We start from the raw sequence: 22,555 nt of genomic DNA, 5'->3' as shown, positions 1-22,555 counted from the left end.
CTTAAAACTTACTCTAAACTATTGGCCAACAGACTGTTTACCCTGATTTCTTGCCTGGTCTATCATGATCAAGTAGGTTTTGTTAAATCCAGACAAACGCTATATGGTACTAGCCGCATAATAGATCTTATTTATGTGGCAGGGGCAAGATGAGCGTCTTCTCTCCTATCTCTGGATGCGGAGAAGGCGTTTGATCGAGAAAAAAGGAGAGCTCACCTTCTCCCTGGCTGTGACGCTCTCCGCTGTGATCGGATCGCGGCACAGCCAGGGAGAAGGAGACGCCCATTGAGAAACCCTGGCGTCTCCTCCTCCCTGTACCGATGCTCAGTATTAGCAATATACTGAGTGGGAAAACTACAGGAGGGCACAGCGGGGCGTAGGAGTGATATTTAGAAAAATCAGGCAGAGTGGCAGCATCAGCCCCACAAGTAAAGGTATTTATCTCGATTAATGTTTTTTTATTAAAGGTCCTCTTTAAACGTTAGTGTATCCTCAGAGCAATGGGAATCTGCGTTCTCCATCATGTGTGCCTCCTCCAAATGCCTTAACCATCTGGAAAATTCCAGGAAAATTCTCTACAGATGGTATTATACTCCTCACAGATTATCTAAGGCTACTTTCACACTTGCGTTCAGAGCGGGTCCGTCTGGTATCTGCACAGACGGATCCGCTCCTATAATGCAAACGCTTAGATCTGTTCAGAACGGATCCGTTTGCATTACCATGAACAATTATATATTTTTTTTTCATGATAATGCAAACGGATCCGTTTTGACTTTACATTGAAAGTCAATGGGGGACGGATCCGTTTGAAAATTGAGCCATATTGTGTCATCTTCAAACGGATCCGTCCCCATTGACTTACATTGTAAGTCTGGACGGATCCGTTTGCCTCCGCACGGCCAGGCGGACACCCGAATGCTGCAAGCAGCGTTCAGGTGTCCGCCTGCTGAGCGGAGCGGAGGACAAACGCTGCCAGACTGATGCATTCTGAGCGGATACGCCTCCACTCAGAATGCATTAGGACTGGACGGATCCGTTCGGGGCCGCTTGTGAGAGCCTTTAAACGGAGCTCACAAGCGGAGCCCCGAACGCTAGTGTGAAAGTAGCCTAAAATGTACCCTTCATCTTCTCATGTCTGCTGGAAATGTTCATCAGCAGAAGTGGATATGGAGCACATATGGTGGGAATGTAGGGAAATCAAACCCATTTTGAACTCAATATAATTCTAACTCAAATATGCAAATCCCCCATATCCCTATCAATGGCACAAAGCTTACTTTTCTATCAATTTGGATTCCTTTCCATTTTCTTTCCAAACAGTCATTATTCATATGATCATAGCAACTAGAACGGAGATTGACCACTACTGGAAAAACCCAAACCCACCTCCGTTAATGGAAATAGTGAACTCTGTTAACGACAGTTGTCTCTATGAGATGGTTAACGCCTCAGTCTCCAATAAATTAGTCAAGTTTAGGGCTAAATGGCATAACTGACTTCACTCTCAATACAACAAAGTTTTATTACCTTTATGATGTAATGTCGAGCATACTACTGCTTGTTACCTTTTTATTTATATATACTTTTTTCCCTATGTTATTTAATTTGATCAAGTTCATTATATTGTAATGTTTTTTTTTTCCTTTTTCCTTGCGTCCCCCTTTTAACGGGACTATAAGGATCATGACAGATTAGATTGATGTTTGAAAAAATAAGAAAACACAATGCATAGTCTTGTATGTAATACTTTATTTTATTATTAAAAACAATAAAACATGATTCAAAAAATATATATATATATATATATCTTTCACTTAAGAAAATTCATCTGAAATCTTGTGAGTCACACATTGTGTTTCTCATTGTCTGGGATTGTTTGACGAAACTTGGGTTGAAGGGGGGGTGCAGGTTGGCCCTATGAGATCTGTGTATACCTCTTATTCCAGGCGTCATATGGTAACCGTGTGGGTCAGTGTGAATTGGAGGAACACTGTTAGATGTCAAATTTGCCATTAATTGTAACTTAAATATGTTATTTTTTTAATGTAAAAGTAAAAATCTCCCATAGGTTTCCGCTGAAGGATCCTGAACGTTTATCCAAATGGGTTATAGCTATACGACGTAAAAACTGGAAGCCTTCTGCATCAAGCAGGATCTGCAGTGATCATTTTGCCGAAAATGACTACATGCTACGTCCAAATGTATTGGTCCCTAGACTACGACTAGATGCAGTGCCTTCGATTTTTGATGGGTTCCCAAGCCACTTAAAAGAGCGACTTGAAAAGAAAAAAACACAGAAAGAGAAGATAGCTGAAGAAATTATTGTAATTGATAATGAGCTTGCAACTGAAGTCGATGTTGAGGTAACGGATATATAGTCCTGGTTATCATGGCAGCTAGATGTCTGTAAGATAATTCTAATAATCGTCTTTAAAGGTGTTATGGTTATATAAGCTATGGAAATAAAGATATTAAAGGGTATTCCAGCCAAAAGTCAGGACACCCTTTTATTTCAGAAAAGAAAGGGAAAATGAAATATCTGACTACCCCGGCACGTAATAGGTTAGTGAGCCTATCTTTTAGGCTATGTCCGGAACATGGCCGCCATCTTGAAAGCTGCTATATTGGATCAAGTTTTGCGGCAATCAAAATAAAAGGGTGTCCTGAGACTTTTTTTTACTCACCCTGTGTTAAAGGCAGACAACAACAGGGATGCCCACAAGTCAGCAGATGAGAGGCTGGGAAGAGCTGTTCACACGTGTAGTGGTAACGGCAGGCCCCTGTTCTCCCGCTAGGATAGAATACCATAGGTAAGACTCCCATCTATAAGGCATTTCGCCAACAAATAAAGGAAACAGTGGTCCAAAGCAGCCAGTCCAGTTCTATCTGTCATCTTTTTACATCTGGCAATAATTGGGATGCACTTTGGTCAGTGGCCGTGCCAGGAAGAAGCAAAACTAAACAGGCACAAAGCCTACTTTACTTCTACAAAGGTATAAATGTCTTCTTATTTAGTTCTTACAGTGTTCCCTCCCCTGCAGACTCCTAGCCTTGTGCTATGTTAACCTTTGTATACGTACGTGTGTGTATTGTAGGTATCATTTGACTCTGAAGAACCAAAGGATACATGTCAAAATTCTGAAAGACAAAAATTCTCACTACCAGAAGCGAAAGAAGAGGCCGAAGTATGCCAAGAGCAAAAGGTGATGAAAGTAAGAGGTCAGGGGGGCTCCCATCAGTGGCTGCTTGAAATTATCAGTGAGAATCACAGTCCTACTCTACCCTCTTACTACCTTCTTTCTAGAATGAGCTGGACAAGGTAAAGATTTGTGCAGTCTATGGGTGCCATAATACCTGTTGTGAAGGATGCCAGCAGCTATTTTTTAGGTAAATACTAATAATAACTATCTGATCTTCAGCATTGTATTTGGTTGGTATCCAGATCACCTAAAAAATGCATCAACAGGTACATAACTGGAAGCTCCTAGGCCTGATTCAAAATCTGCAGCATGTGCTGATTGCAATATTGCTGTCGTCTTATGTGGCAGAGGGGCCTATGGGCCCCCTCAGGCTCCAGGGCCTGGATGCAGCTGCTATCTCTGCTCTTCCAATAGCTGCATGACTGTCTAAGCTGTATATAAATGTAACAAATGTTCAGTTATGGTAAGTATTAAACTATATTTACAGAAACCCCCTTAAAGGGAATCTGTCGCCAAGATTTTTGGACTATTATCAGCAGTAATACATGAGTAGTCCTACGGTTGGGGACTTCACAACGCCATTCTTTTATTTATTTTTTTACTACAGCTCCCTGTTCCCCTGCTGACAGCTCTCAAAGCTGCACTGAAATACAGTCAGGACTGCTGTGCTAACATAATATAGAAGACTCATGCACAGCAGTCCTGACTGTATTTTAACACAGCTAAGCACTGACAGTGGAGGAATGGGGGCAGTCGGAAAATATAAAATAGTGATCTGCAGTACTACTCATGTATTACTGCAGTTAATTGGCTAAGATCATGGTGACAGATTCCCTTTAATGTCAGACTATTGATCTTAACATTATACCTTCAATATTAGTGGTGAAATGATTTAGCAGTACCCCAGAAAACAGCATTTGTTTTGACCCCTGATATGTACAGTGCCTTGCAAAAGTATTCACCCCCCTTGACTTTTTTCATATTTTGGTGCCTCACAACCTGGAATTAACATGGATTGTTTAAGGATTTGCATCATTTAATTTACAGAACATGCCCACAACTTTGAAGATGTTTTTTTTTTTTTTTTATTATTGTGAAGCAAACAACAAATAGGACAAAATAACAGAAAAGGTCAATGTTCATAACTATTCACCCCCTAAAGTCAATACTTTGTAGAGCCACCTTTTGCGGTAATCACAGCTCCAAGTCACTTTGGATAAGTCTCTATGAGCTTGCCACATCTTACCACTGGGATTTTTGCCCATTCCTCCTTGCAAAACTGCTCCATCTCCTTCAACTTGGATGGTTTGCGCTTGCGAACAGCAATCTTTAACCACCTCCCGACTGCCTAACGCAGGGATGCGTCCTGCCGGGTTATTCCTCCTGGACGCATCGATGCGTCATCTTGCGTGAGCCGAGATTTCCTGTGACCGCGCGCTCACAGAATCGCAAGGTAAACGAGCTGATCTACAGCCTGCCAGCGGCGATCATTCGCTGGCAGGCTGTAGATGCGATTTTTTTAACCCCAGAAAGGTATATCAGACACTGTTTTGATAACAGCGTCTAATATACCTGCTACCTGGTCCTCTGGTGGTCCCTTTTGCTTGGATCGACCACCGGAGGACACAGGCAGCTCTGTAAGTAGCACCAATCACCACACTACACTACACCCCCCCCTCCTGTCACTTATTAACCCCTGATCACCCCATATAGATTCCCTGATCACCCCCCTGGCAAAACACGGACACCGGCAATGTGCTTTCCTCATTTTGCGGATCCGCACATTGCCAGAACTATATAGAAAATGCCTTTTCTTGTCCACAATTGCGGACAAGAATAGGACATGTTCTATATTTTTGCGGAATGGAAGTGCGGACCCGGAAGTGCAGATCCGCAATTCCAGATCGGAGCGGGACAAATTCTGTCCCCATAGAAATGAATGGGTCCGCAATTCCGTTCCGCAAAATGCGGAACAGAATTGCGGACGTGTGAATGGGGCCTAAGGGTCCCTTATCACCGCCAGTTAGTTAGCCACTTGTTAGGTAGTTAGCGCCCACCGCACCGCAGTCACTGATTAGTCGCTGATTAGCGTCATCGCTGTGCTAATCAGCACTAGTACTATATAGTATCTGTAAGTGATCAAGAGTGATCGCAATCAGATCTATATCAGTACATTAGGGTCACCTTAGGCTCTACAAAAAACGCAGTGTTCGCCCGATCAGGCCTGATCTTGTGCGCACACTTGCGTTCAGTCTGCCCCACCGCAGTGACAGAATTTTTTTTTTTCTGATCACTGCAAAAACACCGTAAAATCGGTGCGGCGCTATAAAGATCACTTTTGAGCTTTTTGGATCTTTATTAGTGATCGCAGCTTCTTTTTTTTTTTGCACATTTTTGGGCAGAGATTTTTTCATCCACATTGACACATTGATCGATGCGAATGAAGAAATCTGTGCCGTTCATTTTTTCTTTCAGCCCAGAGGCTGAACGAAAAAAATAAATCTCATTACTCGTATGCTCAATATAAGGCCTCATGCACACGACCATGCCGTTTTTTGCGGTCCGCAAACCGCGGATGCGCAAAAAACGGAAGGTGCCCGTGTTGACTTCCGCAATTTACGGAACGGGCGCCGACAATATAAATGCCTATTCTTGTCCGCAAAGCGCGGACAAGAATAGAACATGTTATATTTTTTTTAGCGGGGCCGTGGAACGGAGCCACGGATGCGGACAGCACACGGAGTGCTGTCCGCATCTTTTGCGGCCCCATTGAAATGAATGGGTCCGCATCCGAGCCGTCAAAACGGCGGCTTGGATGCGGACCCAAACAACGGTCGTGTGCATGAGGCCTAAGGAGAATAGCAGAAACTCCTAATGCTGGCCATACATGTAATGATTGCGGAGACCCTCAAATGCCAGGGCAGTACAAACATCCCACAAATGACCCCATTTTGGAAAGAAGACACCCCAAGGTATTCGCTGAGGGGCATATTGAGTCCATGAAAGATTGAACTTTTTGTCACAAGTTAGCGGAAAGGGAGACTTAGTGAGAAAAAAACAAAAACAAAAAAAATTTCCGCTAACTTGTGCCAAAAAAAAAAATCTTCTATATCGCCTGCCCCTCACGGAATACCTTGGGGTGTCTTCTTTCCAAAATGGGGTCACATGTGGGGCATTTTAGGGGCCCTAAAGCGTGAGGAGAAGTCTGGAATCCAAATGCCTAAAAATGCCCTCCTTAAAGGTACTTGGACTTTCGGTCCCTTTGCGCATCTTGGCTGCAAAAAAGTGTCACACATGTGGTATCGCCGTACTTAGGAGAAGTAGGGCAATGTGTTTTGGGGTGTCTTTTTACATATACCCATGCTGGGTGAGAGAAATATCTCTGTAAATTGACAACTTTGTATAAAAAAATGGGAAAAGTTGTCATTTACAGAGATATTTCTCTCACCCAGCATGGGTATATGTAAAAATACACCCCAAAACACATAGCCCTACTTTTCCTGAGTACGGCGATACCACATGTGTGACACTTTTTTGCAGCCTAGGTGCGCAAAGGGGCCCAAATTCCAATGAGTACTTTTAGGATTTCACAGGGCATTTTTTACGCATTTGGATTCCAAACTACTTCTCACGCTTTAGGGCCCCTAAAATACCAGGGCAGTATAAATACCCCACAAGTGACCCCATTTTGGAAAGAAGACACCCCAAGGTATTTCGTGAGGGGTATGGCGAGTTCATGTTAAATTTTATTTTTTGTCACAAGTTAGTGGAATATGAGACTTTGTAAGAGAAAAAATAATAATTTTCCGCTAACTTGTGGCAAAAAATAAATATTCTAGGAACTCGCCATGCCCCTCACAGAATACCTTGGGGTGTCTTCTTTCCAAAATGGGGTCACTTGTGGGGTATTTATACTGCCCTGGTATTTTAGGGGCCCTAAAGCGTGAGAAGTAGTTTGGAATCCAAATGCGTAAAAAATGCCCTGTGAAATCCTAAAGGTACTCATTGGAATGTGGGCCCCTTTGTGCACCTAGGCTGCAAAAAAGTGTCACATATGTGGTATCGCCGTACTCAGGAGAAGTAGGGCAATGTGTTTTGGGGTGTATTTTTACATATACCCACACTGGGTGTGAGAAATATCTCTGTAAATGACAACTTTTTAATATTTTTTTATACAAAGTTGTTAATTTACAGAGATATTTCTCTCACCCAGCATGGGTATATGTAAAAATACACCCCAAAACATATTGCCCTACTTCTCCTGAGTACGGCGATACCACATGTGTGACACTTTTTTTGCAGCCTAGGTGCGTAAAGGGGCCGAAAGTCCAACGAGTACCTTTAGGCTTTACAGGGTTGCTCACAATTTAGCCCCGCCCAAAATGCCAGAACAGTAAACACACCCCACAAATGACCCCATTTCGGAAAGTAGACACCCTAAGGTATTCACTGAGGGGCATAGTGAGTCCATGGGAGATTTTTTTATTTTTTTTGCCAGAAGTTAGCAGAAATGGAAACTTTATTATTATTATTATTATTATTATTATTTTATTTATTTTTTTCTCAGAAAGTTTCATTTTCCGCTAACTTGTGAAAAAAAATTAAATCATACATGAACTCACCATGCCCCTCCGCGAATACTTTGGGGTGTCTTCTTTCTAAAATGGGGTCATTTGGGGGGTATTTATACTATCCTGGCATTCTAGCACCTCAAGAAACATGACAGGTGCTCAGAAAGTCAGAGCTGCTTCAAAATGCGGAAATTCACATTTTTGTACCATAGTTTGTAAATGCTATAACTTTTGCGCAAACCAATAAATATACACTTATCGGATTATTTATTTTTATCAAAGATATGTAGCACAATAAATTCTGACACAAGCTTGTATAGAAATGTAATCATATTTGAACAATTTAACCCGAGAAAGTTAAAAATACACTTTTTTTGAGAAAATTGCGGCCTATTTTGATTAATATCGGAAAAACGAAAAATCTTAGCAGCAATCAAATACCACCAAAAGAAAGCTGTATTTGTGAGAAGAAAGGAGGTAAAATTCATTTGGGTGGTAAGTTGTATGACCGAGCAATAAACCGTGAAAGTAGTGTAGTGCAGAATTGTAAAAAGTGGTCTGGTCATTAAGGGGGTTTAAGCTAGGGGGGCTGAGGTGGTTAAGTCTGACCACAGATTTTCTATTGGATTGAGATCTGGGCTTTGACTAGGCCATTCCAACACATTTACATGTTTCCCCTTAAACCACTTAAGTGTTGCTTTAGCAGTGTGTTTGGGGTCATTGTCCTGCGGTGGTGAACCTCCATCCTAGCCTCAAATCACGCACAGAGTGGTACAGGTTTTGCTGAAGAATATCCCTGTATTTAGCAACATCCATCTTTCCCTCAACTCTGACCAGTTTCCCAGTCCCGGCTGCTGAAAAACGTCCCTACAGCATGATGCTGCCACCACCATGTTTCACTGTGGGGATGGTGTTCTTTGGGTGATGTGATGTGTTGGGTTTGCGCCAGACATAGCGTTTTCTTTGTTGGCTGAAAAGTTCAATTTTAGTCTCCTCAGACCAGGGCACTTTCCTCCATACATTTTGGGAGTCTCCCACATGCCTTTTCGCAAACTCACAACGTGCCTTTTTGTTTTTAGCTAAAAGTAATGTCTTTCTTCTGGCCACTCTGCCATAAAGCCCAACTCTATGGAGCGTACGACTTATTGTCGTCCTATGTACAGATACTCCAGTCTCTGCTGTGGAACTCTGCAGCTCCTCCAGGGTTACCTTAGGTCTTTGTGCTGTCTCTCTGATTAATTCCATCCTTGCCCGGTCCATGAGTTTTGGTGGGCGGCCGTCTCTTGGCAGGTTTGCTGTTGTGCCATGTTCTATCCATTTGGTTATGATAGATTTGATGGTGCTCCTGGGTATAATCAAAGATTTGGATATTTTTTTATAACCTAACCCTGACTTATACTTCTCAACAACATTGTCCCTTACTTGTTTGGAGAGTTCCTTTGTCTTCATGGCAGTGTTTGGTTAGTGATGCCTCTTGCTTAGGTGTTGCAGCCTCTGGGGCCTTTCAAAAAAGGTGTTTATATGTAATGACAGATCATGTGACACTTAGATTGCACATAGGTGGACATCATTTCACTAATTATGTGACTTCTGAAGGTAATTGGTTGCACCAGAGTTTATGGTCTTCCTAACAATGGGGGTGAATACATGCGCACATCCCAATTTTCTGTTTTCTATTTCTAAACAATAGTTTTATTTATATATTTTTCTTATTTCACTTCACCGACTTAGACTATTGTGTTCTGATCCATCACATAAACTTCAGATTAAAAAAACATTGAACTTAAGGCTGTAATGTAACCAAATACGAAAAAAGTCAAGGGGGTGAATACTTTTGCAAGGCACTGTATATTTTATTTTCCTTTGTTTGCTGGTATCATCAGTGCTTGTCATATGGATTGAAAGCTTTCAGACTCAATTATCTAATTGCATTTCCCCTGGTTTACATGTTATTCCGTGGTAATAAAATGTGATATATTATAAACTGTCTACAGGTTTCCATCAAATGATCCTGAACTGTTGTCAAAGTGGCTTGAGGCAATGCACCGTGAAAAATCTTTAACATCCAGTGGTGTTTGTAGTGATCATTTTACTGAAAAAGACTACATCTTATATCCAGGAGCAACAGTTTCTAAGCTAGGACCAGATGCCGTGCCTTCTCGTTTCATTGAATTACCTACACAAGTGAAATCTCACGATACACAACAGGTAACAACATAGCACAATGACGTGCCACCTATTATGATACATTCTTTACTGGAGAGCTGACAGCTGCGTCCATATATCAGTCTGCAAAATACAGATACCTTCCTTGTGAATTCCATATATTTCTCACTTTCATCAGTAGAAAGAGCTATTCTCATCCACAGTATGGACAAGAATAGGATATATTCTCTAATTTGTGAAACCTATAAACGGGTCTGCAAAAAACACAGATGTGTTTATGATCCCATAGAAATGAATGGATACCACATGGATGAAAAATACGGTCGTGTTCATGAAGCCTAAAGCTGGAGGCATGTACAGCACTCTCTGGGTATTTAAAGATGGCACCCGCTAGCGAGCGCATCAGGTGCCATGGCCGCCAGGTGCCTACTGTTTTAAAGGATAAAGATGATTGCAGACATTTTGCCCCTTCAGATGCCTTGGTCAGATGTGACCACTGCATCTGGGAGCTAAAAAACCCGGGAGAGCATGCTCCTGGGCCTGCAGTGGCTTTCCCTAGCGGCAGTAGGGGGAGCCAGATACTGTGTGCGGCTTCCTCAGTCCTCCTGAATGATCCGAGGCTGCTACAGGTTTGTTCCTATGGGTACCCTACCTGTGGAGTCTATGACAAAAGCAATCTAACGATTGCATGTGCAAGTTCCCTAAGGGAACTTTAAAAAAAAAAAAAAAATTGCCCCCTTTCCCCCCAAATCAAAATAAACTATATAAAACTAAACTTAAGTACTAATAAAAAATAAAAAATATTTATTCCATGCAGAAAACAGCAAAACAGAAAAAAAATCTAAATGGCCGATTCACTTCTGTTTATGCAATCACTACTCTCGTTCTGGTGCTTTTTTGCAGCCCCACCTCTCTTCAGAGAGATGAGAGAATTATTGTATGTTGTACATTAAGGTGGGCTGGGGGTAGGAATTGCGTTAAGCTTGGCCACGGTAATTACTTCTGTAATACATCCCGATCGATCAGGCTTTATACCTGCAAAGTCTACAGTAGCAAATCTCTGTAGACTGTTTCTTACTGTCCTGGTGGCTCCGCTCATAAAGCAGTTCTTTCGCTAGATGCTGCTAAAGTATTTGATAGTGTAGAGTGGGGGTACCTGTGGGCCTGAAGAAAATGGGTTTTGCTCCGGAATATCTTGCTTGGATCAAATTTCTTTGTTACTCCAAGGGCCAGTAGAAGAGTCAACAATGGAATGTTGAATAGCTTTCAATTGGAATGAGGCACTAGACAGGGGTGTCCGTCATCCCCCCTGTTATTTGCCGTGGCTGTAGAACCATTAGCCACTCTTGCGGAATTCGCCTAAAATTGCAGGATTTCCATATGGAACTAGGGAGGATGTGGATTGTGGATCACTGCGGCTGATTTGGTTTACATAGGGCTCAACTTAATTCCGTTACTGGACAGAATGAAACATAAGATGCCGTTGTCGGTGGTGCGCAGATCTAACTTGATTAAAATTATCTTAGCCTATCTTAATTTATTTATTTTCCTCCCCACGTTCCAATAGCCATAACTTTTTTTTTATTTTTCTGTTCACATGTGAGGGCTTATTTTTTGCAGGACAAGATGCATTTTTTTAATGCCTTATAATTTACTGTGTCTTGTATTGGAAACCAGGAAAAAAATTCTTTGTGGGGTAAAATTGAAAAAAAAAAGCACAATTCCACCAAGGTTTTTGCGAGCTAAAAATTACATGACATCCCTGTTCTGCAGCTCAATACAATTGCAGCGATACCAAAATTGTATAGTTTTTATTTTGTTTAATTACTTAAAAACCTTTGAAGAAAATAAAAATTTTTTGCATTGCCATATTCTGAAAGCTATAATTGTTTTTATATTTCGGTCTACAGAGCTGTATGAGGGCTTGTTTGTTTGCGTAACGAACTGTGTTTGTTTATTTTTTATTTGTACCATTTTTGTGGTATGCACGATTTTTTGATCATTAAATTTCTTTGGGGGGGGCAAGATGAGAAAAAAATGGCGATTGACGTCTTTTTATATATAGTTCAAACATTTTCGATACCTAATATGTTTTATGTTTATTTCGTTTATATATATTTTATATACAAAATTGGGAAAGGGGGGTGATTTAAACTTTTAAAGGGCTTCTACCACCAGAAATACTGTTATGTAGCTGACTGACATTAGCGATGCGCTAATGTCAGCACTACATAACAGTATGTTTCTAACAGTAGTTCCTGCAGCCGTTTTTGTTAAAAACGTACTTTTATAGATATGCTAATGAGCCTCTAGGTGCTATGTGGGCGTCATTAGCACCTAGAGGGCTCCGTCCACTAACCATTTCAGCCGCCCATCGCGTCCCTCCAGCCCGCCCCGCTCCTGTTGATTGATGTGAAACTTCTCAGTATCGAGTACCAATTCCCGCGCCTGCGCCGTGCGCTTCTGTATTCTCCCGGCGCCGGTTTCCTCACTGCGCCTGCGCCAACTACGTTACAATGAGGAAGCCGGCACCAGGAGCGCGGCATTCACTCACTGCGCCGAATACAGAAGCACACGACGCAGGCGCAGGAATTGGTACTCGATACTGAGAAGTTTCACGTCAATCAACAGGAGCGGGGCGGGCTGGAGGGACGCGATGGGCGGCTGAAATGGTTAGTGGACGGAGCCCTCTAGGTGCTAATGACGCCCACATAGCACCTAGAGGCTCATTAGCATATCTATAAAAGTACGTTTTTAACAAAAACGGCTGCAGGAACTACTGTTAGAAACATACTGTTATGTAGTGCTGACATTAGCGCATCGCTAATGTCAGTCAGCTACATAACAGTATTTCTGGTGGTAGAAACCCTTTAATAATGGAGATGCATGCATTTAAACTATATTCTCCTAGCTTACCTACTTTTCACCTCATCCATAAAATTTGGTGGTATATCATAGACCTTCTTGGCATCAAGGGACGTACTAAGTACGCTCCTTTATAGCAAAATGCCTTTCTATGGGAAATATATAAGTTGGAAGGTTATATGTTAATGCTGTGTTTAAATGTTCTCAGCAATTACAGACTGAGTTTTGGTTGCAAAGATCAGTTTTTTACGCCTATTTGAAATTGCGACACGCTGTGCAGAGTCAGACATATTGTCTCTACCGATATTGCTTCCACTGTATTGTACGGCCATGTGATGTGGGATATTTCTGGATAAAAGCCTGGGGAATCGATACTTGGTTGGACTCCTAGAGAAGTGGGAGGTAGATGTGGGCCCTTTAACTTTAGCACAGTGGCAGTCTATACTTGAAAACACTCATCATCTATCTATTAGCGCCACGCAGCATCGCTGATAATTGTTTATATAAAACTCCTTAACTACTTTTTAAGATGGGGATTAGATCTGATGGCCAATGTCCTAGATGAACGGAACCTGAGACAACTCTTAAACATATGTTGTGGTGGTCTGTGTACATTATCCAGGATCTCAAACACAGAGCTCCATAAAGTATATGGTATTGTGATTCCCCGAATGTAGACATACCTACAAAAAAAGGGTCAGAATATGGCGATGAAAATAAAAAAAAGCATTTTTTTTTCAAAGTATTCAAATGCAAGAAAAAGTATACAAATGTGGTATTGCCGTAATCGTCCTGCATTACTGCAGTGCAATATGGAGGCAGCATGTTATAGAGCAGGAGGAGCTGAGCAGACTGATATTTAGTTATGGGGCGGGGGGTAATTTAGTGTAATTTATTCATATGCACCCCTGCTCCATCTGTGCTTTAGTGGTCATATGGGTAAGCCTACTTATGACTAGAGAGAGAGTCAGTCAAAGGAGCAGGGATATAAATGAATAAAAAATAAATTGTATAGTTATATGGAGAAAGATTCAATATATCAGTCTGCTCAGCACCTCCTGCTCTGTGACCTGCTGCTGGCAGATCAGACTGCATTTTTAACATGACAGGTTTCCTTTAAAATCAGTGCACGCAGGATACTTCCTAAAGAAGATAGAAAGGCTGCTTTGTTTTCTTCATCTGTATAATAGTGGTATATTTATATAATTGAAGGCTAGTATATACGGTAGCTAGAATTAAAATCTTTTAATACATTCGTTTCTTACTGTACTCAATACATTGTGTTATAATTTCTCAGTTAATTATGTTTTATTTTTTTATTGTAGGCAGACCCAAGCAAGAACAGCGTCCCATCAGAACCAGTGAAAGATCAAATACTAATACCATCTAAAATCATCAAAACTAACCTACATGTAGTCAGTAACAAGGAGAGTTTATCAGAGCAAAAGCAGCAGCAGGTATTGTACTGCAAACAAAAGGAACCAATAGTGATCTGCTCACCACTCCAGGCGCACAGTTATACATAGAATACAAGTTTGGGTGCTTAGTACCAAATAGGTTAAAATGCCCGTGTTTTTAAATTGGGTCTAATTTGGAGCTGAGACACCAAAGCAAAAATTTCCTAAAAAGTAAGTACAAAGGGGGTCATTTATTAAGTCTGACGATTTATACGCCAGTCTTTTTACCCCTGTGCTAGCACAGGCCTCTACATAACTTTGGCGCTTGGTTCCGCCGGCCGTGCAACATCTTGCTGGCATAAGACCATTTTCCACGCCATAAAGTAAATGAGATGGGCCGGCCTCTTCCCTGCCCACGCCACACCCCCTTTTCCCACCAACTCAGAAAAGTGGCATGAGCAGGGAAAAGGCATAAATTTTGCAGCAAAACGCCTTTGTGACAAAATATGCCTCTAAAATATGCCAAAAATTGGCATATATTTATTTTGTAAATGATCCCCAAAGTGTCTAATGGTGTTGCTCAAATTACATAAAACCCCAATAATACTGCGTATAGACCAAAAATAAATAGGATTTATACCGTTATTCATTTTATTAAGCATAGAAAACAATATCAGAGGCAAAACACAATTACATGATAAAATACTGTTAAAAACAACTCCTAATTGATGGTGGTGGACAGGGAACAGGAAATATAATCACAGTAGTATATGGCCTGATGGTAGTAACATAATTGTTGTTGTGATGTAGCCATAAAACATACAAGCGATGAAACATTTACTAACTAAGTTGGAAAGTGCAGTGCATCAAGTAATGTCCAAATTGTAAGTAGAGAGACTGCATAAACCAACCAGAAAGATGAACCTGTACTAGATTGGTTCCACCACCACGGCCCGAAATATAGCTTGTGCCAATCACTAATTGGGTGATTCAAAATGCAACACGAGTATGATGAAAAACATAATTAGTGGGCAGATATAAGATTTACGGGAGGTAGAGAGGACATGGCCACCAGCAGGTTTTCAGCGGAATTTCGGAGTGGCTGTCCGCACCAAAATTTTGTGGTAAAAACCGTAGTGTGAACTTATGGAAGTGACTAGGCAGAGCCGCACACATATACGGCCACCTCTCCATTCATTTTTCACCACTTCATCAGGCAGGACAGGTCACCCCCTATAGCAGTGATGGCTAACCTTGGCACTCCAGTTGTGGTGAAACTACAACTCCCAGCATGCTCCATTTATTTCTATAGAGTTCTGAGAGCAGCCAAGCAAGGGGGGCATCTTGGGAGTTGTAGTTTTACCACAGCTGGAGTGCCAAGGTTAGCCATCACTGCCCTATAGCATATCCTGGGAATACGCCATAAGTGTCTAAGATGGCATTATTAACCTAAAAATCAAACCCCCTAAATGATTATAATGTCAAAATGTTCTGTCAAGCATTTCTTATTTTTCTGTAGTGGTTATAAGGATTAGAGAATATATATTTTTCCCTTCACCCATGACAGCACCATAGAGAGATGAATCCGCCCCCACAGCAGGGCAGGAATCCTTAGAGCAATTTAAAAAAGGGAACACTCAGTTCCTCTTTCAGTGTTGGAGCCTCCTTTGCTGGCTTGATTCATTTTTCCATCATGGTGCTGTCATGTGTGAAGGGAAAAATTATGACAATAGTTACCGGTAAATTGATTTTCCAGAACCCATAACAGCACCCCTCTAATTTCCTCACTTGCAGTTAACGGGGTTGTCTCACTTCAGTAAATGGCATTTCTAATGTAGAGAAAGTTATTACAAGGCACTTTCTAATGTATTGTGATTGTCCATATTGCTTCCTTTGCTGGCTAGATTCATTTTTCCATCACATTATACATTGCTTGTTTCCATGGTTACGGCCGCCCTGTAATACAGCAGCATTGGATGTGCTTGCACAAGGAAAAAGTGCAGGCTTTGCTGGTAGCTGGGACCATGGGAGTGCTTATAGTCCAGCAATTTTTTTCTATAGTGTGCAGCACGGCCACCGCTGCTGGATTTCAGGGTTGTCGTAACCATGGAAACGAGCAGTGTATAATCTGATGGAAAAATGAATCAAGCCAGCAAAGGAAGCTTCAGCACTGAAAGAGAAACTGAGTGTTCCCTATTTTTTAAATTGCTCTAAGCCTTCCTGTCCAGCTGTAATGCTGTCATGGGTTCTGGAAAACAGTAAATTACCTGTTACCGGAACTGCTTGCCGGATCCGTCAAAACGCATGCAAACTCATGGCATTTGTCAGACGGATCAGGATCCTGATCCGTATGACAAATGCATTGAAATGCCGGATCTGTGTCTCCGGTGTCATCTGGAAAACGGATCCGGCATTTCACATTTTTTGCGGTCTGAGCATGTGCAGACCGCAATGCCGGATCCGTTTTGCTGCATTAATGCATTTCAATGGGAAAAAAATGCCGGCAAGTGTTCCGGAATTTTGGACAGAGATAAAACCGCAGCATGCTGCTGTATTATCTCCGTCCTGAAAAGTCAAACAGACTGAACTGAAGACATCCTGAAGCATCCTGAACGGATTTCTCTCCATTCAGAATGCATTAGGATAAAACTGATCCGTTCTTTTCCAGTATTCAGCCCCTAGGACGGAACTCTATGCCGGAAAAGAAAAACGCTAGTGTGAAAGTACCCTTATTTAGTGGTTTTGCACTACTTGTGTAGCTTGTAGGCACTGGAAGCATGCAAATGTTTACCAAGTTATGTTTTACTGAAACCTTCTTAATATACTGTTTTGGTAAATGAGAGAAACTTTACTTTTGACCATTCTGTAAAACAGAAATGCCTTCTAGAGGTTGTCTGGTTTGGACAACCCCTTTCAATAAAAAATTGGTGTCATGGCTGCGAGGAGGGGCCGTAACATAAAAGTATTACACTGTGCTCATTCAGGTCCCCCAATGGAAAAGGCCACCCTTTATGCATGTTAGCTGTAGCTTTTAGAAGGGTCCTATATGGTTTTCCTCCCCTACTAATTTGAATATCTTAAATGGGTTTTCCAAAATTTTTGAACCGATAACCTATCCTCCGGATAGCTCATTAGTATCTGATCAGTGGGGATCTGACATCTGGGACCGATCAGCTGTTTGAGAACGCACTCGCAGTTGCACCACAGCCTTCTCACAGTTATCCCTAGGCCATTTGGTCACATTGAAGTGAATGGGGCTGAGTTGCGATACCAAGTACAGCCGTTATACAGTGTACATCGCTGTGCTTGGTGAGCTGAAAGAAGGCCGCAGGGCTACTGCGAGCCCCAGTGCCTTCTCAAACAGCTGATCAATGGGGGTTCTGGGTGTGAAACCCCCAATGATCAAATACTGATGACCTATCTGGAGGATAGGTCATCAGTTCAAAAATCTCAGGAAAAAAAACCTTTAGGGAATTGTTCCTTGCTGGTTTCTATACCTCCTGGGACCGGGTTATATGTCCGTATCAAGAGGGACTAAGTAGTACACAGTCCGGGGTATCTGAAGAGCGGCAGGGCATTTGTTATTACGTCTATTATTATTTTACACCATTACACTGTTCTGAGTGGGGATTTTTTTTACATCTCAAGCAGCTGGACAACACCTTTAATAGGACATTTGAAAAGGGGTTATCGTGACCTCTCTTTTGTTTCCAGTGAGCAAGCGGCTGACGGTAGAAACTAATTCCATTTCCTGCTAGGAGGACAAGGGCAAAGTGCTAGTAGTGAGAATGGTCAAGGTGACATCATATCCGTTCTTTATGTAGCGGTAGAGATTGCACATTTTCCCACAAATCACCTTCATAATATGGCATACATTTATATATATATATACCATATTATTCATTGTCTTCTAGGTAAAACGTGGATCTTTGGAGAGGAGCCATGCAGTGAAATGTGTGGTACATGGTTGCAATAGTGTCTTTGTGAAAGGATGTGGGAAAAGATTTTTCAGGTACCCAATGTGATTTACTTTTTAGCTTTCTTGTAAGCACAAATAGGGCCTTGTACAGAGGGCATTATGTAACTTACAATACGAAATCTCATTCTCCTGGGAAAGAATGTATGCTTTGTATATCCAGTCCATTAGTCTACATCAGGGATGCTCAACCTGCGGCCCTCCAGATATTGTAAAACTACAACTCCCACGATGATAGCTGTAGGCTGTCAGGGAATGATAGGAGTTGTAGTTTCTCGTTCATTCCATTGGGGGACACAGACCATGGGTATAGCTTAGAGATATTACTAGGAGGGACACTATGCAAAAAAAGAAGCTCCTCCTCCTCGGGCTATACCCCCAGGCACCTCCAGGAGAACTTCAGTCTTTGCTTAGTGTCCGTTCAAGGAGGTTGACATTTATTCTTCTCCTGTTTGTTATTTTTTTCTGGTTTCAGATGGGGACGCAGGTCAGCATTGCGCTTTCCTGGCCCCTGTGGAGGGTCTGCCACGGTCTTCTGAAGGTTCCTGGCTACCTCCCATTCCCCCACAGAAGAAAAGTGGATCCAGACTCGACATGTTAGCTCTGGCATCCCACCAGCTGCTGGGACACCTGCTGCCTACCCTCCACCAGAGCACTGCTCTCCTTGATTGGAGTCAGACGTCTGAAGAGGTGAATCCCTGCTGGTCTGGACATCGAGGGAGCATGCTGTGCAGATAAGTATTGCCTGCTTCAATCTCCCTCCTTTCCCCCCCTCCCCCCACCCCTTCATGTCGTCTGTCTGGCGCTCTGTGACCTGAGGTGAGCTAGAGAAGGACCGGCTGGGGGCATTTTTTCCCGTTGGGAGGGGGCCTTTCTGGGGAGGGCTGGTGATTCCACTGATACCTGCCTGCAGCTCAGACTATGGCCGCATCGGCGGCAATCTTGGCACTGAAGGAGTGTATTTTATCTTATGGCCGCTGCGCTCTCTGCAGCTCCCGCCGGCCTGCTCCTCCCGATATTAACCCCCGCTGCGCCGTATCTGGCGAAGGGGTGTATTTGAAATGCGCGCGCGCTTATTTCGCGCCGCAATGACGCGTCCAAGGGGGCGGAGCCTCGGCGTCCAGCTCTGTCTCTCCCTACGCCGGAGACTCTGCTGGATTGCGGCCGTGCAGCTCCTCAGTTCTCGGTGACCGGAGACTTCTGCTGTTGCCTGGGTGGTAGGAATTGCAGCAACCTGGTAGGAAATCTTTTTTGGAATACCATCATGCCTAAACCTGGGGCCCCTAAGCCTTCCAAGGCTTCCTCTCAGGCTCCACTGGAGTCATGTAAAATATGCCTTAGGCCTTTTTCTGTCACTGGTTCCTGTGACTCATGCCCTGCTCCCGGACAGGATCAGCCTCCTTCTCTTGCTCAGCCCGGTCCTCCCTCTGCCCCTGCGGATCCAGCGGTACCCGCCTGGGCCTCCGCCATGTCTAATGCGGCAGCTGATCTGGCCTTAGTTGCCAAGGCAGCCATGTCCTTCATGGAGCGCATGGCGGCTACTACTCCAGTGGCATCCACCACTCCATCCGCTCTCAGCGACTCTCACAGAGGGCGTCTGACTTCTAAAAGGCAGCGTGAGCGGCAGCATTCCTCCTCGGATGACTCCGCTTCTCCCCCTCGCCTTGAGGCATGCCCGGTTGACTCTCCCCCTCGCAGGGAGCGCAAATCCGATGGGGAATTGTCCGGATCGGACGAAGTCACGGAGCGGGAACCCCTGCCTAAGCTTTCCACCATGGTAACCGAGTTGGTGGCAGCTGTCCGTGACACTTTTAATATACAAGGGGATTCTCCTCCCTCCACTAGTCGGGAGTTCTCCCTTTTTCCACCCAAGAAACAGGAGTCCGCCGTGTTCCCTATTCACGAGGAATTCACTGCGGTCCTATCAAAAGCTTGGGATCGACCTAATCAAAAATTTTCGGCCACCAAGCGTATGGATACGCTTTATCCTTTTCCAGCTGACACAGTGGAAAAGTGGACTTCTTCCCCTAAGGTAGATCCTCCGGTGGCCAGGTTAGCCAAGAACACGGCCCTTCCCGTCCTAGACGGTTCCTCTCTGCAGGATGCGGTGGACAGACGTTTGGATTCACTTTCCAAGTCCATCTTCTCGCTGGCGGGCGCTTCCCTGCGACCGGCCTTTGCGTCGGCTTGGGTCGCCAGAGCCCTTACAACGTGGTTGCAGCGCCACCACCAGGATCTGTCAGAGCAGGACGCCTCTGCAGATACTCTGGATTTTATCATCCAGATGTCTCAAGCGTCTAAATATCTCTGTGAGGCTTCAATGGACATCGGCTCCCTCTTTGCCCGTATTTCGGCCCTCTCTGTCATTCAGCGCAGGGAGGTCTGGCTGAAGGTGTGGGATGCTGATGCCTCATCCAAGCGATCCCTCGCTAACCTTCCCTTTGAAGGGTCCAGGCTCTTTGGGGCTCAACTAGATGAATTCATTTCTGCCGCAACAGGGGGCAAGAGCACTCATCTACCCCAGCCCAGGACCAAGCGTCCCTTTCGGTCTCGGCCTTCAGGTTTCCGGGGCCAGTCCTTTCGTCGCTTCTCCACTGCCAGGACGCCGTCATCCTCATCGGCAGGGGGGTCCCAGGACTCCCGCAAGAAGCCTTTCTTCAAGCCCCAGCCTTCTTGGCGGCCTCGGGCGCAGTCAGCCCGTCCTCCTGCTCCCAAGCAACCCTCCGCATGAAGGGGTGCCCCCACCCCTCGTGGTGGGGGGCCGTCTGCTCTCCTTTCAACAGGTCTGGAGGGCTCACGTTCAGGACGCCTGGGCTAGGGAAGTGGTGACGTCCGGCTACAAGTTGGAGTTCGCGTCCAGCCCGCCGGAACGTTTTTTCCCTTCTCGCGTTCCGGGGGATCCAGCCAGGGCCTCGGACCTCTTTTTTGCGGTCTCCTCTCTTCTGGACCGTGGTGTCATTTCCCCCGTTCCCCCAGAAGAGCAAGGGACAGGTTTTTACTCAAACCTGTTCGTTGTTCCAAAGAAAGAGGGGTCAGTGCGTCCAATCTTGGATCTAAAACTTCTCAACAAGTTTCTACGGGTGCGGAAGTTTCGCATGGAGTCCCTTCGCTCCGTTATTGCTTCTCTGCTTCCAGGAGAATTTCTCGCGTCTGTGGACATTCAAGACGCCTACTTGCACGTCCCTATTGCAGAGTCCCACCATCGCTTTCTGCGCTTTGCCATAGGGGGGCGTCATTACCAGTTCGTCGCCCTACCTTTTGGGTTGGCAACCGCCCCTCGAGTTTTTACGAAGATTCTGGCGCCTCTCATGGCGCTTCTTCGCACCAGGGGCATCTCTTTGTTACCATACCTAGACGACATCTTGATAAAAGCTCCGTCTCTTCCACAGGCCGAGGACAGCATCCGAATCACGGTTCAATCCCTGGAACGGTTCGGATGGCTGATCAATCTCCCCAAGTCCTCTCTGCACCCCTCCCAGAGACTCTCGTTCCTGGGGATGATCTTGGACACCTCGATTTCTCGGGTGTTTCTTCCAGATTCCAAGGCTTCCCAGATTCGTCTGGCAATGGTGCTCCTTCTACGCTCTCCACGTCCCACCATTCGGGAGTGCATGCGGGTGCTGGGCCTTATGGTCTCCTCTTTCGAGGCGATTCCGTACGCCCAATTTCACACTCGTCCGCTACAACAGATGATCCTTGCCCTCTGGAACAAGAACCCTCGGGGTCTAGACACTCCTGTTCGTCTGTCCCGGCAAGTTCGAGCGTCTCTCCCTTGGTGGCATTCTCCCCTGAACCTATCGTCAGGAAAGTCCTTCCTTCCGTTCTCCTGGACGATAGTCACCACCGACGCCAGCCTCATCGGTTGGGGAGGTGTTCTCCGGAACCTCACTGTTCAGGGTGTCTGGTCGACGGAGGAATCCCGTCTCCCGATAAACGTTTTGGAATTGAGGGCGATTTTCCACTCCCTCTCCCATTGGACTCCTCTCCTGGCGACTCGCCCGGTGCGGGTTCAGTCGGACAATGCCACGGCTGTGGCTTATGTCAACCATCAGGGCGGGACTCGCAGTCGGGCAGTAATGCGGGAAGTAGCGAGGATCCTCTTATGGGCGGAGTCTCATGTTCCAGTATTGTCGGCAGTGTACATCCCGGGAGTCGACAATTGGACGGCGGATTTTCTGAGTCGCACCAAGGTGGATCCGGGAGAGTGGTCTCTCCATCCGGAGGTGTTCGAGGACATCTGCCACCGATGGGGCCGTCCGGACGTAGATTTGATGGCTTCCCGGCTCAACCACAAGGTGCCGGTGTATCTTGCCCGCGCTCGAGACCCACGGGCGGACGGGGTGGACGCGCTGGTATTTCCATGGCAGCGGTTCAGCC

General features: G+C 44.5%; 1 protein-coding gene across 2 annotated transcripts in view; it reads left to right on the top strand.

Moving 5' to 3' along the window:
- The window catches only part of LOC120989463, a 57,761-nt gene that overhangs the window by 18,217 nt on the left and 16,989 nt on the right, over positions 1–22,555 (top strand). Inside the window, exons 3-8 of one of the 2 annotated variants that reach the window (XM_040417580.1) lie at positions 2,072–2,366; positions 3,099–3,206; positions 3,308–3,390; positions 9,769–9,982; positions 14,131–14,257; positions 18,115–18,214. In XM_040417580.1, the coding sequence (XP_040273514.1) occupies positions 2,072–2,366; positions 3,099–3,206; positions 3,308–3,390; positions 9,769–9,982; positions 14,131–14,257; positions 18,115–18,214 (927 nt within the window). Of the gene's footprint in view, positions 1–2,071; positions 2,367–3,098; positions 3,216–3,307; positions 3,391–9,768; positions 9,983–14,130; positions 14,260–18,114; positions 18,215–22,555 lie in introns of both variants that reach the window. The other variant, XM_040417579.1, reaches the window with a different exon arrangement.

Source organism: Bufo bufo, chromosome 2 (assembly GCF_905171765.1).
Source record: "Bufo bufo chromosome 2, aBufBuf1.1, whole genome shotgun sequence".
NCBI classification, from domain to species: Eukaryota; Metazoa; Chordata; class Amphibia; order Anura; family Bufonidae; genus Bufo; species Bufo bufo.
Note: the sequence above shows the minus strand (reverse complement) of the source record. Positions and strands in the feature narration are given on the sequence as shown.